This window comes from Protopterus annectens, chromosome 8.part1 (assembly GCF_019279795.1).
Source record: "Protopterus annectens isolate FY-2018-M chromosome 8.part1, PAN1.0, whole genome shotgun sequence".
Taxonomy (NCBI): domain Eukaryota; kingdom Metazoa; phylum Chordata; order Ceratodontiformes; family Protopteridae; genus Protopterus; species Protopterus annectens.
Window position 1 is genome coordinate 442,411,162 of NC_056742.1, and position 20,070 is coordinate 442,431,231.

A 20,070-nucleotide genomic window follows, 5' to 3' on the forward strand; every position below is an offset into this window, starting at 1 on the left:
TAACAGTGATGCATCAAGGTATTTGTTACTAATAAGTTTTTTTTTTACTAATAAATGTAGGGGGGGACTGACCGATGGACTTTCATGTAGCGGTACCAAATGCCATGTTTTTACATAAATTTCACAATGACAAGTCTGACATGTTGCATTATTCTCTTTTTCCAGTAGTCAGTATTCTGAGAGGGAACTCTAATGCAATCCAAAATTCTTACCGATCTGCAGTACCACACACGATCTTAGCCAAAAGTGTACATTCTGCTCTAAGCATGCACCTTCCCTCCCATGTGCATGTGGGTTTTCGCTCTGGGCTTTTACCAGATCCAAAGATGCACTGCAAGTGAAATGGTAATTCTCTCAACTATCTTTTGGTGTATGAAACGTGGCCTGTGAGTAAATGAGTGCGTGCATGCAGACTTACCAGCTGCAATGACTTTGCGTCTACTCAGGATGAGTTTCTATGACTTGCACCCCATTCAGTATCAATGGAGGCTCCAGCTCCCTAGGATCCTGTACTTGACTAAGCAGGTCATTAGCAAATGACTGAATGAAATGGTACTACACAAATGAAAATTACGTTATTCTCTAGAAGATATAACTTTTCTGAAACAGGAAGGAAGGAACTACAAAATCTCCCTTTACTGACCATGGCAACATGGATGGACACAATTCAGCAATGAGCAGCATTTCAAGTCCTTCAGGGTGAAACAAGAATCTTAAGTGCATTTTTATTCTTGGCTGCAAATATAATTTACTGTAGGTTTGATTAATAAGTGTCAAATGGAGACAAGCTAAACGGTCTTGATTCACACATACTAAATGTAGGGTTTTTACAGACACATCACAGTAGCAAATCTGGCAAACTGCATTGTACTTGGTTTCTGTTAGAAATGGACACAACCACTTTTGGGATGGAATTAATTTCCAGAATATATTCATGCTTTGACATTACATAAGAATTAAAAATTGTGTACATTTTTCTTCCGTTTAAACTAAGAGGAAGTAGTACACATTATACAGAAAAATTAGTTCTGGCTCACAAACTCAATATCAAAATCATGTCATTACTGCATTGTGATATCAAAACTAAACGATTTTCTGTTATTTGAAATCTTAGAGACAATACAGTTTTAATAAGTAGGGAAAGATATGTAAAACCTGAGCTGCTTGTTGTTGCCTTACCTTTAATGTTATCAGGCCTCAGTAAACCAAAATGAAGAATGATGGTGTGAAAGGTTATTCAAGAGCTTAGTGTCAGGGGTGGCAGAGAAAGAGAAAAAAAATTGCATAACACTCAGTTAAAACTAAACTGAAGTGCAGCTATCTTATCTTGTGAATAACAAACAGGGCAGCAATCAGAGTTTTTGATGCGACTTCAGGGATAAAGGTTATGTATTTTGTATAAGTACATTTTCTGTTTTTTGATGCGACTTCAGGGATAAAGGTTATGCATTTTGTATAAGTAAATTTTCTGTTGTGACAAAAACTGGCATCAACACCCTTTTCCTCCATTGTGCACACGGGGTACGGGTGCTGTATCAATCACTTAGAGCCGATGCTCACACAGCTGGGTGGCTACAACACATTATATCGTTTTCATTGAAATTCATGATACAGCTGCTTCTTGGACTACATCCTGAAGTTTTAGGTGTATGGCCTGCTATCCTTCCCTGCAAACTTCCTGTGAATGTGTCAAACCATTATGAAGATAAAGCCCTTTACATATAACGGGATCAAAAATAACCCTAAACAAGTTAGGGACAACCTGCCTGAAAATGCTCAGCAGAATATTGCTTCAACCGAGAACAGACTTTACTGAATTCTAAGGGGGGGTGGGGGTCAGCTAAATATTTATACTGTGGTACAAGTCTGAATCAGGAGTGGCTAATGGAAGGTGGTTTTAAGGGGAACAGTGTCTAGTTCATATACTGGTCCATAAGGAATAGGATCAGTATGCCCTGGGCTAAATAATGTCAAGTGACATGACTAACTGTAGCCAAGCCAGTCATGGAGAGACAATAGTGAAAAGGCATAGCCTGTCCACCTCCCCACGGGAGCAGTAATGTCATGGGGCATGACTCCCATTAATGAACATTTGCTGAAGTCCAGTCTTAACTAACGGTTTCTTGTAGGAACCATTAGCTTGAGATTGGAGCTCATGCCCAAGTTGATACATTGCTCGTAGAAGCAGCTGATAGCCCCTCTCTGCACCCACTGCGCACCCTCACACAAGCACTTGCCAACCAGTCAAAGGCTCTGCCAGACGTATAGCAGCAATACAAGAAAGTCCCCTGTTGGACACACCCTGATAGACTCTTGCACCTGTTAGTGGATGAATGAGCAGAGTCATGGCCATTGGGCAGATGGTTGGCAGGTGCAGGAAGAAAAAACTAACTGCACTCCATTGATTTTCATAGCTATTTATACAATATTTCTTAAGCATATCTTCAGAGCAGTCAACAGGTGTATTTTGTAAGGACACACATGAGAAATTATACCATGCAGTTAACTGTGTATTCATAGAAATTTAAGGCAAAATCATGGGCTGTAAACCTAAAAAAGCTGTGGTAGTTGTCTTACAGATCCATATCACATTAACTAGCAACACATGGAAAACAAAAACACGAGGTAAAAGATGCTCTGGTTTATTTTAAGATCCTACCAAATAAATATAAAAATAAATAAGAATATTCAATCAAAGAATCAAGTCTTTTCAAAACGTAGCTGATAAAATGTGTCGCCCACTACATACAAATGCCAGTATACTACTTTAAAAATAGAATGTTCTACAAGAAACACATTAAAATGCACAAACCATATTTTCCTCAATACTGAAAAAATATACCAAGTGAAGATCACCTTCAGGTTCTGTTTCACAGAAAACACTTCTTGAAAAAATTACAAATGGATTGCCTCTGCAGTTCAGTGGGAAATATATTCATGGAGCTGAACCTTCTAAAGACCATAACAATATAACAGATATCATAAAGTGTAGGTGCAACAGCTGTAGAAGGAAATGCAGCCGACTGAAACAAAAGAAAAATACTCATTTCCCTATTCTAGAAAGAACTAATTTATGAAATGATAAAAAGCACTGCTCTCTTACACAGCAGGAATGTATAAAAATGTACAGACCGGGCAGCTTCTTTATTACCCTGAGTACTTGGGCAATATAACACAGAGGCGTCTGGGTGATATCCATATTTAAATGCAAGTCACCACGACAGAAGCAATGGCCAAATCTGAACAAGTCTAGGTATAACACACCATTGCTCATATACTCAAGCAGCTTACTGGAATCTGAACGTGATCACTATATTGTAAACAAATTCGCTTTCAGTTATCACAAACTGTTACGAACTTGCTGCTTTATGAAGCATACAGGAAAGAACTATGACCACCTCCTTGTACAGCAGATATCCTTGTAAACAATCCAACTGCACCTAAACAGGTGTTATTTGTGTTCCATGAAATATTTGCATACATGGATCAATAACAATGGAAAACAAATTCTTAATGAAAAATTAACACTAGTCAACACAGAGATTAAAGGTGTTGTGTTGCTGAACCATAGGTGTACTTACCACAACCAAAAAAGGCTCAGCAGATTGTAAATGCATGGAGTCTTCTACTGTAACTGCTAAATGGTGGTGTGCATGCGCCAAGAAAGTACAGGCAGAAATACAACTAATTTAATGAGTCAGATTTCATATTTTCATCTCTGCGGTAATTGCAGTAATACAGCTGAATTCTGTGGATGCTGTCACACTATACTTGATACTCTGTAATAAAACTATAATCAGACTATGAGGTCTCACTGCATAATAAAGGAATTCTTCAGTGGTCCTTGGCAGCACAGGAGATTCATAACCCTCTAGCTTCTGAAACAACCAGTTAACTGCACTCACAGTACATCACTGGTTTTATTCACTCACAGACCAGACAAACACGGCTATTACTCAAGAAGAAACCACAAATAATTTAAATTCAAAAGGTGAAGAACTTAAATTTGTTTGCATCTATATATACCATAATATCAGAGATAAACTGTCCAGAGAATGTTTTGACTTTTAGGGGAAGAAGTGTGATCCTGAAGTTATCATCATTTAGCAAAGAATGAAATCCAAGTACCACCATATGTGCCCTGTTATCAGCTTGATAATCATCTTTACAGCAGTAGCCTATAAGAAGAATAAAATTAATACTGCAGGCATTTTGGCATTGAAATTTGGAATGTTCATCACAATCACTCATGGGCACAAAGACTGCTCGGCTGGACTGCACAGTTCAGGAGTATATAGTAATGACCTCACGGCCTCCACCTCTAACGAGCAGTACTCGTTCCAAACCTTCAGTTAAAACCTCTAGGAACTCCATATCTGTATAGAAAGAACGTCAAGGAAATATAATTTGCCTAAGTATACATGACATTTATTTCAGATACACATGTGGTCTTCTTTAGTTAAATGGTTAATAAGAGCGCCACAAAAACAGAAAATACTGCAGTTGTACACATTATGGTATACTTCCTATAAGCAATGTCTTTCGGCTTTTCCTGGTTAGGGGTCGCCACAGCGGAAAACCGGTCTGCAGATTGATTGGCAGTGGATTTTTACAGTGACGAGTTGCCAGCCTGACGCCCAAACTTCACAGAAGGCACACCCACACACCTACCTGCATGTTTTTAAAGCTTACTCGGCCACAGGGAGAACATGCAGACTCTGTACAGAAGGAACTCCAGCCGAGAATCGAACCGAAGAACCTCTCGCTGTGAGACAACAACACTAACCGCTGCACCATAAGGCAGAAGTCTAATAGAAACCATAAAACTGCAACTTTATTTCTGCAAAAAGCCACCACATTTAATATACGTAGCTCGGATATCCCTATTTTTATTTTATTTTTTATTTTTGCAAGAGTGATCTTTCTTACTAGCAAGATCTGACTGCACAGAGTTAAGATACATGCATTAAACACAAGAATTAATCTCGCAGGAAGTCCAGTGAATTCTGTGTAAACAAACTAGCAATCTAGCTGTTGATGAAACTTGTACAGCAACAAAACATGTTGAAATATTACTGACTGGTTAGCCCAAGACAGAGACTCTGATGTTATCACAATTTGCCATTATGAAACCAATCAGAGCAAAGACTGGATCCTGGAGCCATGCCAGGTCTGAGAAGGAGAATTTCATTTGTAGAGTTTGGGGGGGGGGGGGCAGGAGACACAGAAAACCCAATCAGACACGAGAAGAATAAAAAGTTATGTACTCATCATAACATTCCATCTGTGTTGTCTATTTTCATTCTTCCTCAACTAATGTGTTCAGATCTGACTTGGAAGCTTCTACCAGATCATCGGATCCTAGAACTCTCGAGCTCCTCCCTTTACACATAATGCCCCACCAATCTAACATACCTCAGATCGAGTTTTCTGCAACTAGGTATAAAGGGACAACCAACAATAGAAATACCAGAAGCAGAACAGACAATGGAAGCTGGAGCTCAAAAAAGGAAGATAGGTTCCCATACAACTCTTAGGTCTCTTCAGAAGACAAAAAATGAGGGAGGCTAGTGGGCGGTGAGTTGAGGAAGACTGAAAATGGACAACACATATGGAACATTATGGTGAGTACATGATTTTTTTTGTCATTTTCATTCATTCTTCAACTGATGGGACTGAATCCTCGGATACTGTAGCCTTGGGAGGCCTCTAAGGCAGCATATTCCAGAACACTGCTGAGCCAAATGCCTCTCCGTTCCTAGAAATCAAATCCAATTTGTAATGAGCAGTCAGTGAAGTGTGGGGATTAGCCCAGGTTGCAGCTACACAAATATCATCTAAAAATGCTCTGGACCAAAAAGCTGAGGAAACCACCATAGATTTTGTGGAATGGGTCCTAGGAGGTTTTGGTTAAAAAAAAAAAAAAAACATTTCAGCATAGACAAAGGTTATACAATCATTCAACCATTTGGCCAGTGTAATTTTAGATACTGGATTGCCTAATCTGGTAGGAAAAAAACAAATAACTAGTCAGATTTCCTAAAGTCTTTGGTTCTATGAAGGTAGAAATGAAGTTGTCTATGCACAACCAACAGCTGTAACATGCTCACCTTTGTTTGAAAAATTTGGAATGAAAACTGGGAGATTAATGACTGGGTTAATAATCAACTCTGAAGCTACCTTAGGTAAACATGAAAGATTAGTTCACAATGACACCATCTTTATGAAAACTGGATAAGGAGGCTTTGACGACAGAGCCTGGACCTAAAGTATTCTTCTAGCTGATGTAACAGCCACCAGAAAAATGTTTTCCAAGATAGAAATTTCAGGTCAGCTTTGGCTGAAGGTTCAAATGGAGATTGCATTAAACCCTGAAGCATTATATTTAAATCCCAAGGAGGTGTAGGATCTTTTAAATGAAGTCTGAGCAAAAAACTCCTTTGAGAAAGGCCTTGCATAATTTAGAAGATGCTAATGTAGTTATTTTCACTCATCTGTAAATTAGAAATGGCAGCCAACTGAACACTAACAGATGAAAAACTAGCTCCTTCATTAAAGACTGAAGCTAGAAATTCAAGGATCGCTGGCACAGCTGCTGAAAAAGGGTCTAGATCCTTACTAAGGGCCCAGAAGACAAATCTTTTCCATTTACTCTTGTAAGTCTTTCTAGTAGAAGTCTTATGGAAAGAAACCAGAACATGACAGGAGGAGAGCCAAGGCTGCCTAGCAGTCAGTAGAACTGGAGAAACGATGTGGTCATTTTGAGGCCTGTTATATCCAGGTGGGTCATGCCTGTTGGTAGGTCTGGAATTGGATCCAGAATCCAGTATGGATGTATAAGATGAGGCCAGAGGAAGGGAAACCAAATCTGACAAGGTCAAAATGGTGCAATGAGGATAACTGTGCTCTTTAACCAAACTGCTTTCTGAAACTATTTGTGAATTAGTGGTAATGGTGGAAAGCTATACAGGAGACTGGAAAGCCAGCTGTAAACTAGAGCATCTCTCAGAGACTCCCTCAATGGGGAGATCAGGACAAAGAACCTGCTGCACTTCTTGTTGAGGGGACAAGAAAACAGATCACAGCATGGCTGACTCCTCTGATAGAAAATTCTCTTGGTCGTGTTGATGTTGAGAGACCACTCATGGAATGGACCTGCTTAGTTTGTCTGCAATCATGATAGATTTTCCCCAGGATGTGCATTGCTATTAGAAAGCAATTGGAAGAGATCACCAACTGCCATACTTTCATAGCTTCTCGACAAAAAGGGTAAGATCTAGTTCTCCCTTATTTGTTGACGTACCAGACTACTGACATTGTATTGCAAATGTCCACGATTGGAGAATATCTTAAAAGGCTTGCAATACTAGGACGACAGCTCTCATCTCCAGGACACTGATATGCATCTTGGTCTCTTTAGGGGAGCATGTACCTTGGACTGTCCTTCCCAAGCATTCCCCCCCAAGCTGGGAGGTGTTCATAGGTGTTTACTAGGTAAACGACCACAAGAGCCATTTTAAGCCTAGCCATGCATCCCAAATCTCTGACAAGTTCTGATACCCTTGATAAGTGTAAGTATGGGCCTGGGAGATGAGCCATTTACAGGTTATTTGTATCCATTAGAGACAGATGCCAAACTAGGATGTCCATGGTTACTGTGCCCTTGGGAACAACAACAACAAAGGGATAATCCTTCATGTAGCTGGTTTGAATGAATCCACCACAGACTATATCTTTTGCACCCCTAAGTGATCTTGACTGGCATGGATAATGTATGTTGAAGAATGGACCACTAAATCAATAGAGTCCATTGAAGGATTTTTATATGGAACCTGGCCAATGGAACAAGGGTGAAAGTTGTTGCCATGTAACCCAAAGCCTGCAATATCAGTCAGGCTGGAAGAGATGAACTTTGGATCACTTTCTTAACTTCAGACTGCAGAGTGCTTATTCGAGTGGAGAGAAGAGAGGCTACCTAACTGACTGTGTCCAAATGAGCACCTATGAACTCCAGACTCTGTGTTGGGGTGAGCTGAGATTTGTAGTAATTGACTGTTATTCCCAGACAAGAACACACGTGGAGCAAGTAGCCCCTTGTCAGTTGTCTATGTCTGGTTGGGGCCAGTCATCTAGATATGGATATACCCAGAATCCTAGCAGTCTCTACTGAGCTACTACCATTGCTATACACATGGCGAACACCCTGGAGGCTTTGGTGAGACCAAAGGGTAGTGCTCAGAACTGGTAATGACTGGTTCACAGCCAGAAGTGCATGTATCTTCTGGAGAGCCTGTTCATTTTGATGTGATAGTACATATCCTGAAGATTTTCCTTTTGTAAAAGAGGCAAAATGGACTGAACTGTGACCATCTAAAACTTTCTATACTGAACAAACTGATTTAACTTGCTGAGATCCAGTATTAGTCTCAAGTATCCTGTCTTCTTTGGCACTAACAAGAATGTTGAATAAATTCTGGGCCCTCTCTGGTCTGGCGGGAACTCCTTTAAGGCTCTCTTTTCTAGCAGCTTTTTTTCTCTCTCTAAAGATGCTGCTTCCCTCTGACTGGGTGGATTATCGTGGTTTTTCTTCTGAACTGTGGGAGGGGCTAGGGAAAATGGTATGGTGTAACCTCTGGATATAATCTACTCCAGCCATGAATCTTTTGTGACAGATAGCTAGGCTCTCTGGTGGTAGGATAGATGAACCCTGACTGCCTTGAGAGGAACAGTTGGGCTTCCCTTCAGGAGCTCGGATAGGGCCTATATGAGGAAGAATCTCTAGATTCCCTTGTTCTATGGAGTACCTCTGCTATGAGGATGGCATTGTCCACTTAAAATACCCAAAACTATACAAACAAAAAGCCGCAAAACAGATGACCCAGAATGGCTTCAGTGGTGAAAAAACGATCCACTAGGCGTATAATATGTAACAAAGCAACTTATTAACAACACAGAGGAAAAAATAAAATAAATAAATAAATGAATAATATTAATCTAAACAAGTCAAATCCAAGCGCTTTCCGCTCCTGTGTAGGAGACTTTTTCAAGAACAGAGCATGCCCAACAACTGAAAAACTTTTACACCATCATTAATTAAGTTTCAAAACAAAAGCACTAATAATTTTCTGTTTTCACTAATTGAATCCTTTGGTGTAGGGTGTGACAGTTAAAGGTATAACACAATGAAATGTGCAATAAAATATGCAGTTTTACCATGAATCAGATCAACACAGAAAGTAAAAAAATGTGTGCGTGTGTATACCATTTGTGCATTACAATCAGTTGTCATGAAATTAGAAAGTAAAAATATATATTAAAAAGTATATAACTAATATACTTGTGTTAGGTTTTACAAGTGCAAATATATACGCACATGCTTGTGTAACCTATTCACGAAAAATTATGACTATATAAATGAATAATGTCTGTATGAGTAAAAGCTAAAATATGTATGCATATATATATAACTTGTATACACAATAAAATTCATTTTAGAGTGTCAGAATGTACATAATAAAATTAACAAAAGTTCATTGCCAACATTAAGCAAATATGTTGGTATCATAAAAATTTGTTTTCAGGTATAATAAATGATAAATGTGTTTATAATAAATTAATAAATAAATAGATTTATTAATTATGTGCATTCTGACCCTCTAAAATGAATTTCATAAATTTTTGTGAATAGGTTACACAAGCATGTGCGTATGTATTTGCACTTGTACTTTCTAATTTCATGACAACTGATTGTAATGCACAAATGGTATACACACATTTTTTTCACTTTTTGTGTTGGTCTGATTCATGGTAAAACTGCATATTTTATTGCACATTTCATTACGTTATACCTTTAACTATCACACCCTACACCAAAGGATTCAATTAGTGAAAACAGAAAATGATTTGTGCTTTTGTTTTGAAACTTAATTAATGATGGTATAAAAGTTTTTCAGTTGTTGGGCATGCTCTGTTCTTGAAAAAGTCTCCAACACAGGAGACGAAAGCACTTGGATTTGACTCATTTGGATTAATATTATTTATTTTTCCTCTGTATGTTGTTAATAAATTGCTTTGTTACATATTATACGCCTAGTGGATCGTTTTTTCACCACTGAAGCCATTCTGGTTCACTTAAAATACCCCTTTACCCCTGGGGAACTATCGCCATGTGAATCCTGGAAAGGACCCTGCGACTTCTTAAACCACATATTTTTGCCACCCTGTTTCCTACAGAAGGGCCATTGAGGGGTAGAAAAACATATGCCCACAGCAAACAGGGTCTTTCCCTCTTGCTCACACCTGGGGTGTGTGCCCCCTTAACCATGGGGCCAAACACAGAAGACCTGTGAAAGGGCACATTGATGACTTAAGACAAATGGTTCTACAAAATCACATAAGCGCATCTAGGCATGTCTCCTGATGGCTATGCCTGAACCCTCTGCCTGTGTGGTACCTTCCTTAGTATGGAAGATCAACCTTATGGGCACATTTCATATAGATTGGAAAGTGGCCAGCTGTGAGGAGATTTTATTTCCAGCCTCAGTGGACATGGACCCAGAAAAAGATTTGGTATACCCCTTGACCAAATGTGTTTGCTGCCTTGTAAAGTGTGCCAAGTAATTAAGCGACCTAAGAGCAAAGGTCCTGAAGCATAAACATGCTTCTCAAATCTGTCCAACCAGTAGTAAGATGGACAGAAGAACTCTGCTCTACTAGTTCTTTTCTTGTAGCTGCAGCCACAACCATGGAGTCAAGAGGTACACCCTTGCTCCAGTGCGCATGGTATTTGGGGGGAGGGGCAAGAATTTTATCGTCTTTCAGGTATTGGCTTCAACAGTGTCCGGCTCCTTCCATGCCTGATGACAGACTAAGTCAATGAGCTCATCAGTTGGGGGGGGGTCACCTAAGAATTAGATCAGCCAGACCGAAAGCCTCCTGGGAGGGGGGTATTGAAAGACCAACCACTTTTTGTTTGAAAAGCTCCGGGATATCTCCAAAGGAGAGATCTTCAGGTGATGATCTAGGGGACCCCCCCCCCATCAAAATCAGTGTCCTGTGTGAGAAATTACTGGGAGTAATCTAAGTGCCTCCTTTTACATGTCTGCTTTAGAGGGACGTCTTCAGTGGGGTGTTCTGGGGAAGTTTCAGAAGAGATAATATCCTGATGGACTGGCCGGTGGCTTACTCGGGTTGGCTATCCCAATGGAAGAGATGGTCGAGGTTCAGGACACAGAACAGTATGAGGCAGGGTTGTCTAATCCAATGAGGATTGATATGTCTGTTCTCTAGGCTTAGAGAAAACCCTCTCCACAACCTCGAAAGCCTAGTGCCTAGGAGAAACAGAAGTCGATGGATCCAAAGCTAGAAGCTCTCAGATCGTTGGCTCCTGCAACCCCATCAGCACTCCACCGGAGAAGGGAGTTGGATCTGAGCTATCCAGCACTAAGGCTCTGAGAGGAAGAGACAGCTCCAAAAGCTTTGGAGTTGACACTAAGCTCACAGATCTAGTACCGATGCTTAGGCTCAGAGATTCCTCCACCTCTGAAACACTCAGTACCAGTCGGCTCACGGAAACCATCAGAGTCTAAGCAGAAACATTCTTCAGATCTGAAGTAGACACCTCCAGGGATATCAGATCCAATGGCTCTGAAACAAAAGGACTTATCGGAGTAGGAGATACCAGAGGGGAGGTGGATAGATGTTGGTTCCCAGGCCCGGAAGGGGTCAGAGCCGAGAGAATACCCATCTGTATCTTGGTTCTGAGGAACTTGCTCATTATCCTGTACAAGTCTGCTTCTGAAAGCCTTCTGGAAGACCAAAGAGAGGCTGCAGTGGAAGAAGGCCTGTAATACCTTCGAGATAACTCTTCCAGGAATGGAGAAGGGAGTCTGGATGAAATAGGATCTGATGAAAGTAGTGGGATATGGATCTTTGGTGACCTTGATCTTTGAGTTGCTGGATTCGAGACTGCCAGATCAAGACTTTTTCCTGAATCTTGGCTAGGGTCTCCTCTGAGGAAGCCAAAGCTGAAATAGATGAATGAGTTGGAGACCTTTACTAGGGAGTCCTCGTCTTTAGACTTAGTTTAGTGTCAATTTTTAATTTGTCTGACTTTTTTGAAAGGATTTGAGCCTCAGCCACTGAACAAGAAGAAGTACAGGTGGCAAGAGATCCCGGACAATTAATTTGTTCTCGCGGACAATCAAGGTCCTACAATTAAATCCTGAACAGATGTCACAGTCAACATCAAGGTGTGCCATACCCAAACACCACCGGCATCAGGATTTGTCATCTTATTCCTACAGGAAATATATATTTTAAACCCAGAGGGTTTTTTCATCTTAAAGACTGCTACTACAATACACAGCTGAACACTAGTAGTAAGATCTTAGCCAAGAAGTGATAATATTTCACTACAGGAAAACATCCTATCAATACAGACACTATTTTTTTTTTTGTAAAGGAAAGAGGAGAAAGGAAGGGAAGAGAAAGAAAGTTACCAACAGTGGTAGAAACAGTACTCAGAGTACAAAAGAATACTGGCAATAGTAGCAGGAGAAATAACAAAAATGGTAGCCAATACTAAAAAGGGGAATAAAGAATTGCTAATAATACTGAAATATGGGAGGGAAAAAGAAAAAAAGGCAAAATACTAAATTTAAGCAAAAAACACCAGAAAAAGGAAAAAATCCAATAATTTCTCAAAAAAGCGTTCAACAGCTGAGAATCAGAGTCTGATACCTAATGGGGGCAAACAAGATCTGAGGTACGTTAGGTTGGCAGGGCATTATGGGTAAAGGGAGAAGCTCAAGAGTTCTAGGTTGGCAGGGCACTATGGGTAAAGGGAAGAGCTCGAGAGTTCTAGGATCCAATGATCTAATAGTAGTAGAGTCAGATCTGAACCTTAGATCTAAACTCATCAATTGAGGAATTAATCAGATCGACATTTATATGGCTGAACAAAAAATAACTGTGCCTCTCCACCTTGACTTCCAATGTAAAGGGTACTTTGGCAGAAGGGGGGCATTACGTCTTCTCTTTAGGTAAGAATAGCATAGTAGCAGTTAACTGGTATCTTGGAACAAGAGCTGGCAGATGGTGGAGTAGTTGTGGCAGGTAGTAGGGCTGAATGTCTACGCAGTTATATGTGCAACTGTTATCTTGCATAGATCTGCAATGGGCCATTACAGTGGAATGTACAAAACTGATTTTCATACGTACACTCCTTGCTTAAGAGCGCTGCTGGTTCAATTAGATAGTTCAGTGCCCAGGACTAGCATTTAGTCTCTTCGTTACAACAGATGGTAAGCACTGGATAATAATACTGTCATTCCTTCAACCTACTGCAAGAAAGGAGCGCAGTATTTAGACACTCAGTTGCCCTCCCTCCAGCTGCCACTTCAGCAGCATAAACACTAGGCTCCAGTATGTGTGGTCTAGCTTTTGTGTCAAAAAACTAACTCTCCAAAACATTAAATAAATGTGTATAATATACAACTGCATACTTGTGTTTGAGTAATTCCAGATCTTTAAATGGTTTCTTGCCCAGCAGTTCCTCGTTCATCTAGAACATCCTGTCACTAGCGGTCAGTGACCTGCCTAAATGGTGGTGGGTTTCCTACAGCTCCCAACACTATGATATCAAAGTAGGACACAGCAATACATTTTTGACACTGTTTCCAAAGATATATAAATGAACACCTGCCAGACTTACTGTGAACCCCATCAGCAGCCTAAAGGTGTAGGAAATGAGCAGTAGATATAGTGGGATGTTAAAACAGTATCCATCCCCCACTGAAGAGGGTCCCCTGTACAGATCAACTGATGTAATAAAAGTATACCTGTTGAAGGTAACAGAATGGACCCACTCGGCAGATGGATTACTGGAAAGTTGGACAAAATAACTGATGCAAAAGATAACAGGAGTGTTCGGAGGCAAGTGGCACATAGTACAAAAGACAGTTTAAAAGATTTTCTCTGTGATGGGAAACTGAGCACATAAAAAAGAACTAAGTCTGGATATATGAGGTTTAACTAAACAGGTCATTTTTGGCCAGACTGCACTGTTTCAGAAAGTACAGTTTTGTACCTACCATAAATGTAGATGTTCGAGGGCTATTACAGCTGCAGTAATCACATATGGGGTTTTCAGCCGTCAGGCGGTCCCTCGGTCGGCCGAATTCCAAAGTCTTGGTCCGGCGTCGGTTGTCGTCGCGTACTCTTCTGACGTCAGGAAGGCTAGAGTATATAAGACACAGCCGACGCCATCTTCTTCAGTCTTTCTTGCCCCAGATGTCAGGTGCCCCCAGAAGGAAGGCAATACATAAATAAATCTAATCCATAAAAGTAAGCAAATAATACATAGCAGGATAACCCAGTCAGCAGGTATGAAGAGGTATTCAGACCCCAAGGTCTTACCAAGTGGGGAAGGAGGGTGGGAAACCTGTACTGCAGCTGTAATAGCCCTCGAACATCTACATTTATGGTAGGTACAAAACTGTACTATGTTCATCGTGCATTACAGCTGCAGTAATCACATATGGGTAGAATCCCAAAGCTATGCATAGGGTGGTAGGTACTATACGGAACTGGGTTGAGCTACAATGCCCTGCAAAACTGCAGTGGCAAAGCCTGCTCTTGTTCTGGAGTATAAAGGCAGATGGTAGTGTTTTGTGAAGGTATGTACAGAACTCCAAGTGGCTGCCTCCAAGATATCTTTAGTAGGCACTCCTCTGAGGAAGGCTGTAGAGGTGGCTGTGGCCCTAGTGGAGTGAGGTCTGATGCCAGTAGGGACAGGCTTTCCATGATAGGAATAACAAAAGCGTATGCAGTGACCAATCCACTTGGAAATGGTCTGTTTGGTAACAGGTTTCCCTTGACCCCCCTCAGCATAGGACACGAGGAGTTGATCTGATTTTCTGAAGGATTTGGTTCTGTCCAAGTAATAACGTAGCTGCCTATGGATGTCTAAAGAGTGTAGCAGCCTTTCCCTTTGTTTTGAGGGTTAGGGTAAAAGGTAGGAAGGTGTATGGCCTGGTTTAAGGCTACCCTAGATACCACTTTAGGCATAAAGGAAGGGTTGGTGAAGGAAACCCTGTCCTGATGGAAGATGAGGAATGGCTGCACCGCCATGAGGGCCTGTAACTCAGAAACTCTACGAGCTGAAGTGATGGCCAGTAGAAAAGCTGTTTTCCAGGACAAATATTGTAATTCTGTTGAAGCAGCAGGTTCAAAGGAGGTAATGTCAATTTTTCTAGTACGTAGTTAAGGTCCCAAGCTGGCACTGGCTGTTTCCTTGGAGGTCTTATGTTCTTAGCCCCTCTGAGGAACTGTCGAAGGAGTGGGTGTGAGAATAAAGGAGGATCCATGTTGAATTCTGCAGAGATTGCTGAGGCATGTATTTTGATTGAGGAAAATGAAAGTCCATTGCTCAAAAGTTCAGCTAGGTACTGCAAAATCTGAGGTAGGTTCAATTTTCTAGGGTCCTGCCCTCGTTTTTCATTCCAACAGCAAAACCGCTTCCATTTTGCGGAGTAAGCTTTTCTAGTAGATGGTCTTCTGGCCTCCAAAATGACATCCTGCACCTCTTTGGAGAGTAGAGTCTGATGTGGTGCTAAGGAATTTTCCATGCAGCGAGACTGAGAGTTTTCAGCTGACTGTGAAGGGTTTTGAAATTGTTCTGCGTCAGCAGTAGAGGTGTTAGAGGCAGGGGCCACGGAGGAGTGGGCTCCTCAGGAGTGGATACCAGTGTTGTCTCGGCCAGTCTGGAGCAATCAGTATCATCCTCGGCTTGTCTGTTCTTACTTTCAAAAGTACCTTGGGCAGAAGAGGTAGAGGTGGGAATGCATAAACTGACCAAGTTGTCCATCTGAAGGAAAGAGCGTCCACTTTCCAGGCCTTTGGGTGGAAGGTCCTTGAGCAAAACCTTTTAATTGATGGTTTCTGTGGGAGGCAAAAAGATCTATATCTGGCCTCCCCCACGCTTGAACAATCTCTGTAAACACCTGTGGATGTAGCTTCCAGTCGTGAGGATCTGTCATATTTCTGCTCAGAGTGTCTGCCAGTGTGTTTTCCATTCCTGGCAGGTACTGTGCTTGAAGTTCTATTTGTCTTTCCAGAGCCAGGTTCCAAAGAGTCATGGCTAGTCTGCACAAGGGGTATGAATGAGTTCCTCCTTGTTTGTTTATGTACCACATTACTGTGGTGTTGTCTGTTCTTATGAGCAGTTGTCCTGGATGCAGGAATTCTCTGAACGCTGAGATTGCATTTATTACTGCCAGCATTTCTTTTTGATTGATGTGAAGGTGCTTTTCTTTTGGGGCCATCTGCCCTGAATGCACCTGTCCTTCATGTCGCTCCCCAGGCGTAGTCTGAAGCGTCTGTGGTTATGACTTGTGTAGCTTGAGGCTTGCAGAATGGGAGGCCTGTGTTTACTTGGCATGCTTGGGCCCACCATATGAATTCCTTTTGAAGACAGGGAATTATTGGAATCACCGCTTCCAAGCTGTGACTGTGTTGAGACCATAGATTTTTTAGGTACCATTGAAGTTTCCTCATGTGCAGCTGCATGGGATTAGAAGAATGCAAGATGCCATGAATCCCAGAGCCTGCAGGATTTTCCTTGCAGTAAGCCTGGTACTTTTTGCAAGTATTTTGAAGTACTGAGATAATTGCCCTTGTTTTTCTGGCGTAAGGTAGGCCATCTGGGTGTGTGTGTCCAAGTTGGCACCCAGGAAGGTTATTTTCTGAGAGGGTGTTAGCTTTGATTTCTCCTTGTTGATGGTGTATCCCAGAGAAAGCAGTAACCGTGTCACATATGCAAGGTGTTTCAGAAGTATGTGTTTGCTGTCCGCTTGGATCAGGCAGTCGTCCAGATAAGGGTAAATTTGTATCCCTTGAAGTCTGCAGTATGCAATCACTGATGCCAGGCACTTGGTGAATACTCTGGGCAGTAGATAAGCCAAAGGGCAATGCAGAGAATTGATAGTGGTTTGAACCTGCAAGAAATCTGAGGTATCTTCTGCAACTTTGTCTGATTGGGACATGCAGGTATGCCTCCTTGAGGTCCAATGTTACCAGCCAGAACCCCTTGCCCAGCATGGGAAGGAGTTGCTGTAATGTGAGCATCTTGAATTTTGGCACGAGAAGAAATGTGTTTAGGATGGATAAGTCCAGTATGGGTCTCCAGTCGCTTCCTTTTCTTGGCACCAGGAAAAGCCTTGAATAAAACCTTGTGCTTGTTGGTGCGTAGGTACCTTTGTATAGCCCTCATGTTTAGGAACTTTGTAATTTGCAGTTGTGCCTCTACCCTTTGATTTTGTGGTAGATTTGGCATGCCTCTCATTTTGGAAGAGTGTGAAAATGGAATTTGTAGCCTCTGTTTATAATGTCCAGAATCCATTTGTCTGTTGTGACAATATGCCAATTGTTTGCAAATAGTGCCAGTTTCCTCCCAAAGGTGCTGCCAGTTGAATTTTGCTTGGCACGGAAATGAGGGAGTCATTGAGTCTGCTTCCTGTACTGTTGTGCACTGTCGTCACCACCTCTTGGTGCTGGAGATTGCCATTGTCTGCCTCTATAGGGCCCTTGGGCTTGTCCTCTGCCCCTTCCGCATCTGTATCTGCCTCTTTGGGGCTTGTCAGTGGCTGGAAAGGACCAGTTTTTTGAAGGCCAATTCCTGCTGAACCGTGGTGGCTGGACCTGTAAGAAAGCTTTGACAGTTTGCATAGATTTTGCTTTTTCTTCCATTTTACGTAATATATCCTCAGCATTAGTACCGAAAGAACATCCTTATGTAAAGGTGCATCCAGAATTTTGCTTTCACATGGTCTGGCAGATTTTGTTCCCTAAGCCATGCATGTCTGCGAATGACTGATCCGGTAGCGGCCGCTCTGCTGGAGGCCTCTAGGGCATCATAACCACATTGTAAAGTGTGCTTACCCACTTGCTCTGCACTATGCATCATATCCTGCAACTCTTTTATATCTGGTTGTTCAGGTTGTGACATTTTGGTCTTTAATTGTGATAACAGGAATTGTTGGTATTTAATCATATGAAACTGGCAGTTTAAGGCCCTCATGGCTAGGGTGGCCGAGGTATAAACCTTCTTACCCCACCTTTCTAGAGATCTAGATTCCCTTTCCTTGGGAAGTGGATTCTTGGCCGTGGAGGCCTTAATTCCTTTAGGGCCTTGAGAAATAGTTTCAGGGTCTGCATTATGGCCTTTGTAGAGGAACTGATGAGAATTAGGTACTCTGTAATACCTATCCGGCTTAACTGGTGCAGGAGGCAGAGAATCAGGATTAAGGCAAGCCTCCGAGTAAACATCATCCAATACCTCCAGAACAGGAGGAATAGCCAAAGGTCTATGCTGAGGTAACCAGAGAAATTCCCTAAGCCTTTTCTTGGAGTCTGAAAAGTCTTGGCCTTCCCAGTGGAAGTGCTCCCTCAAAGAGTGTAAGGTTTCCCCAAAAGAAAAATCCTCAGGGGGGGATACAGAAGGAATAGACTGCTCTGCATCCGAATCCTCGAAAGGGGAATAAGAGTGTTCTTCAGCATCAGAATGTTCTGATAAAATGGATCCCTGGTCAGAAGAAGGAGAATCCTCCTCTACTCTGGGTCTCTTGTCCGGAGGGGCCTGGGAGCCTCTGATAAGAGTGATAAGGTCCTCAGCCATTTTAAGCATGTGCTTCTTAGGCATGGGCCCAAGTGATGGGCCTTGTGTAGCCGGCCTAGTATGGTGCCTGGCTGTTTTGGATTTAGTGAAGGCCTTAATAGAGAAAGATGATGAAGGCCTAAATACACCATGGGTGGATGTAGATCTATCCACATTGGTAGGCTCGACACATGCAGGGGCTTCGGTTGTAGTCTGGGAAAGGGCCGAAGAACCAGCGGTCTCGGGTACAGAAGACCCCGCCGAGGGAGTGTCGTCGGTAGTCAGGGACTGCAAAGGCGTCTCAATGAGAACCGGACCACGTGGAGCCTGCTTCGGCATGGTGTCGGTGGAGACCGCGGTCCTCGTCTGGTGGTCCTTTTCTTTGCGTTTTTTGGGCAAAGCGGTAGTCGGAGTATCCAACGACATTTTATAATTATATGCTTTACCAAAAAAGTGCTGGGCGAACTCCGCCCGACGCTTGATAGTGCGTTTATTGAAGGTAGCGCAAAAGCGACAGCCCGAGATGTCGTGGTCTGGGCCCAAACAAGGTATGCAAAGGGAATGGAAATCCTTATGCGGTATTTGCTTCCCACAAGAAATACAATTATTAACTTTTTCTGACATCGGTCTGAGGCAAGAAAAGATTCTAACGGGTACTTAGCTTTAATGAAGACTTCGGTTCCAAAATTTTTCGTAATTCAGGAGCTGGCCGACCGGCACTTGCGAACTGCTTCTGCTTCGGGCACCGCGCGGCAAAAAAGACTGAAGAAGATGGCGTCGGCTGTGTCTTGTATACTCTAGCCTTCCTGACGTCAGAAGAGTACGCGACGACAACCGACGCCGGACCAAGACTTTGGAATTCGGCCGACCGAGGGACCGCCTGACGGCTGAAAACCCATATGTGATTACTGCAGCTGTAATGCACAATGAACATCAATGCAAAGATAAGACATTAAAGAAGAAATTGCTGAGGATGCAGATGATGAGGAAGGAACTAACAGAAACCAGTAAGTGAACAAAGGTTAACATTTGAAAGTACACAAACTTACGGATTTCATGCAATGGTAAGCAATGAACAAGGCAAAGAAATGGCAAATCAAAGCAAAATAGTGGAGGGAAATGCTGACTTAACTTCTGGGGGCAGGTTAAGAAAAACAGAAAGCTTAAATCATTCAAGTAGGATGAGGGTTAATGTCTCCCAATAGTTAAAGCAGTTCAGATAGAGGCAATATCTAAAATAAAAATACTGATACGGTTTATATTCAAGATTAATTAGTACTAAAAAGTCTTTCGGCTTTTCCTGGTTAGGGGTCGCCACAGCAGAACTCCGGTCCGTTAATGATTGGCAGTGGATTTTTACAGTGCAGAGTTGCCAGCCCGACGCCCAACCTTCAAATAAGGCACACCCATTTACA

The 20,070-nt window shown here is 42.0% G+C and overlaps 1 protein-coding gene across 4 annotated transcripts in view; it reads right to left on the reverse strand.

The window, feature by feature from the left end:
- Window positions 1–2,626: 2,626 nt before the first annotated feature.
- LOC122810396 (solute carrier family 12 member 4-like) overlaps window positions 2,627–20,070 on the reverse strand; it is a 2,349,234-nt gene continuing 2,331,790 nt past the window's right edge. For all 4 annotated transcript variants that reach the window (XM_044081998.1, XM_044081999.1, XM_044082001.1 and 1 more), the window contains exon 24: window positions 2,627–4,376. In XM_044081998.1, the coding sequence (XP_043937933.1) occupies window positions 4,285–4,376 (92 nt within the window). In that variant the 3' untranslated portion in view covers window positions 2,627–4,284. The remainder of the gene's footprint in view (window positions 4,377–20,070) is intronic.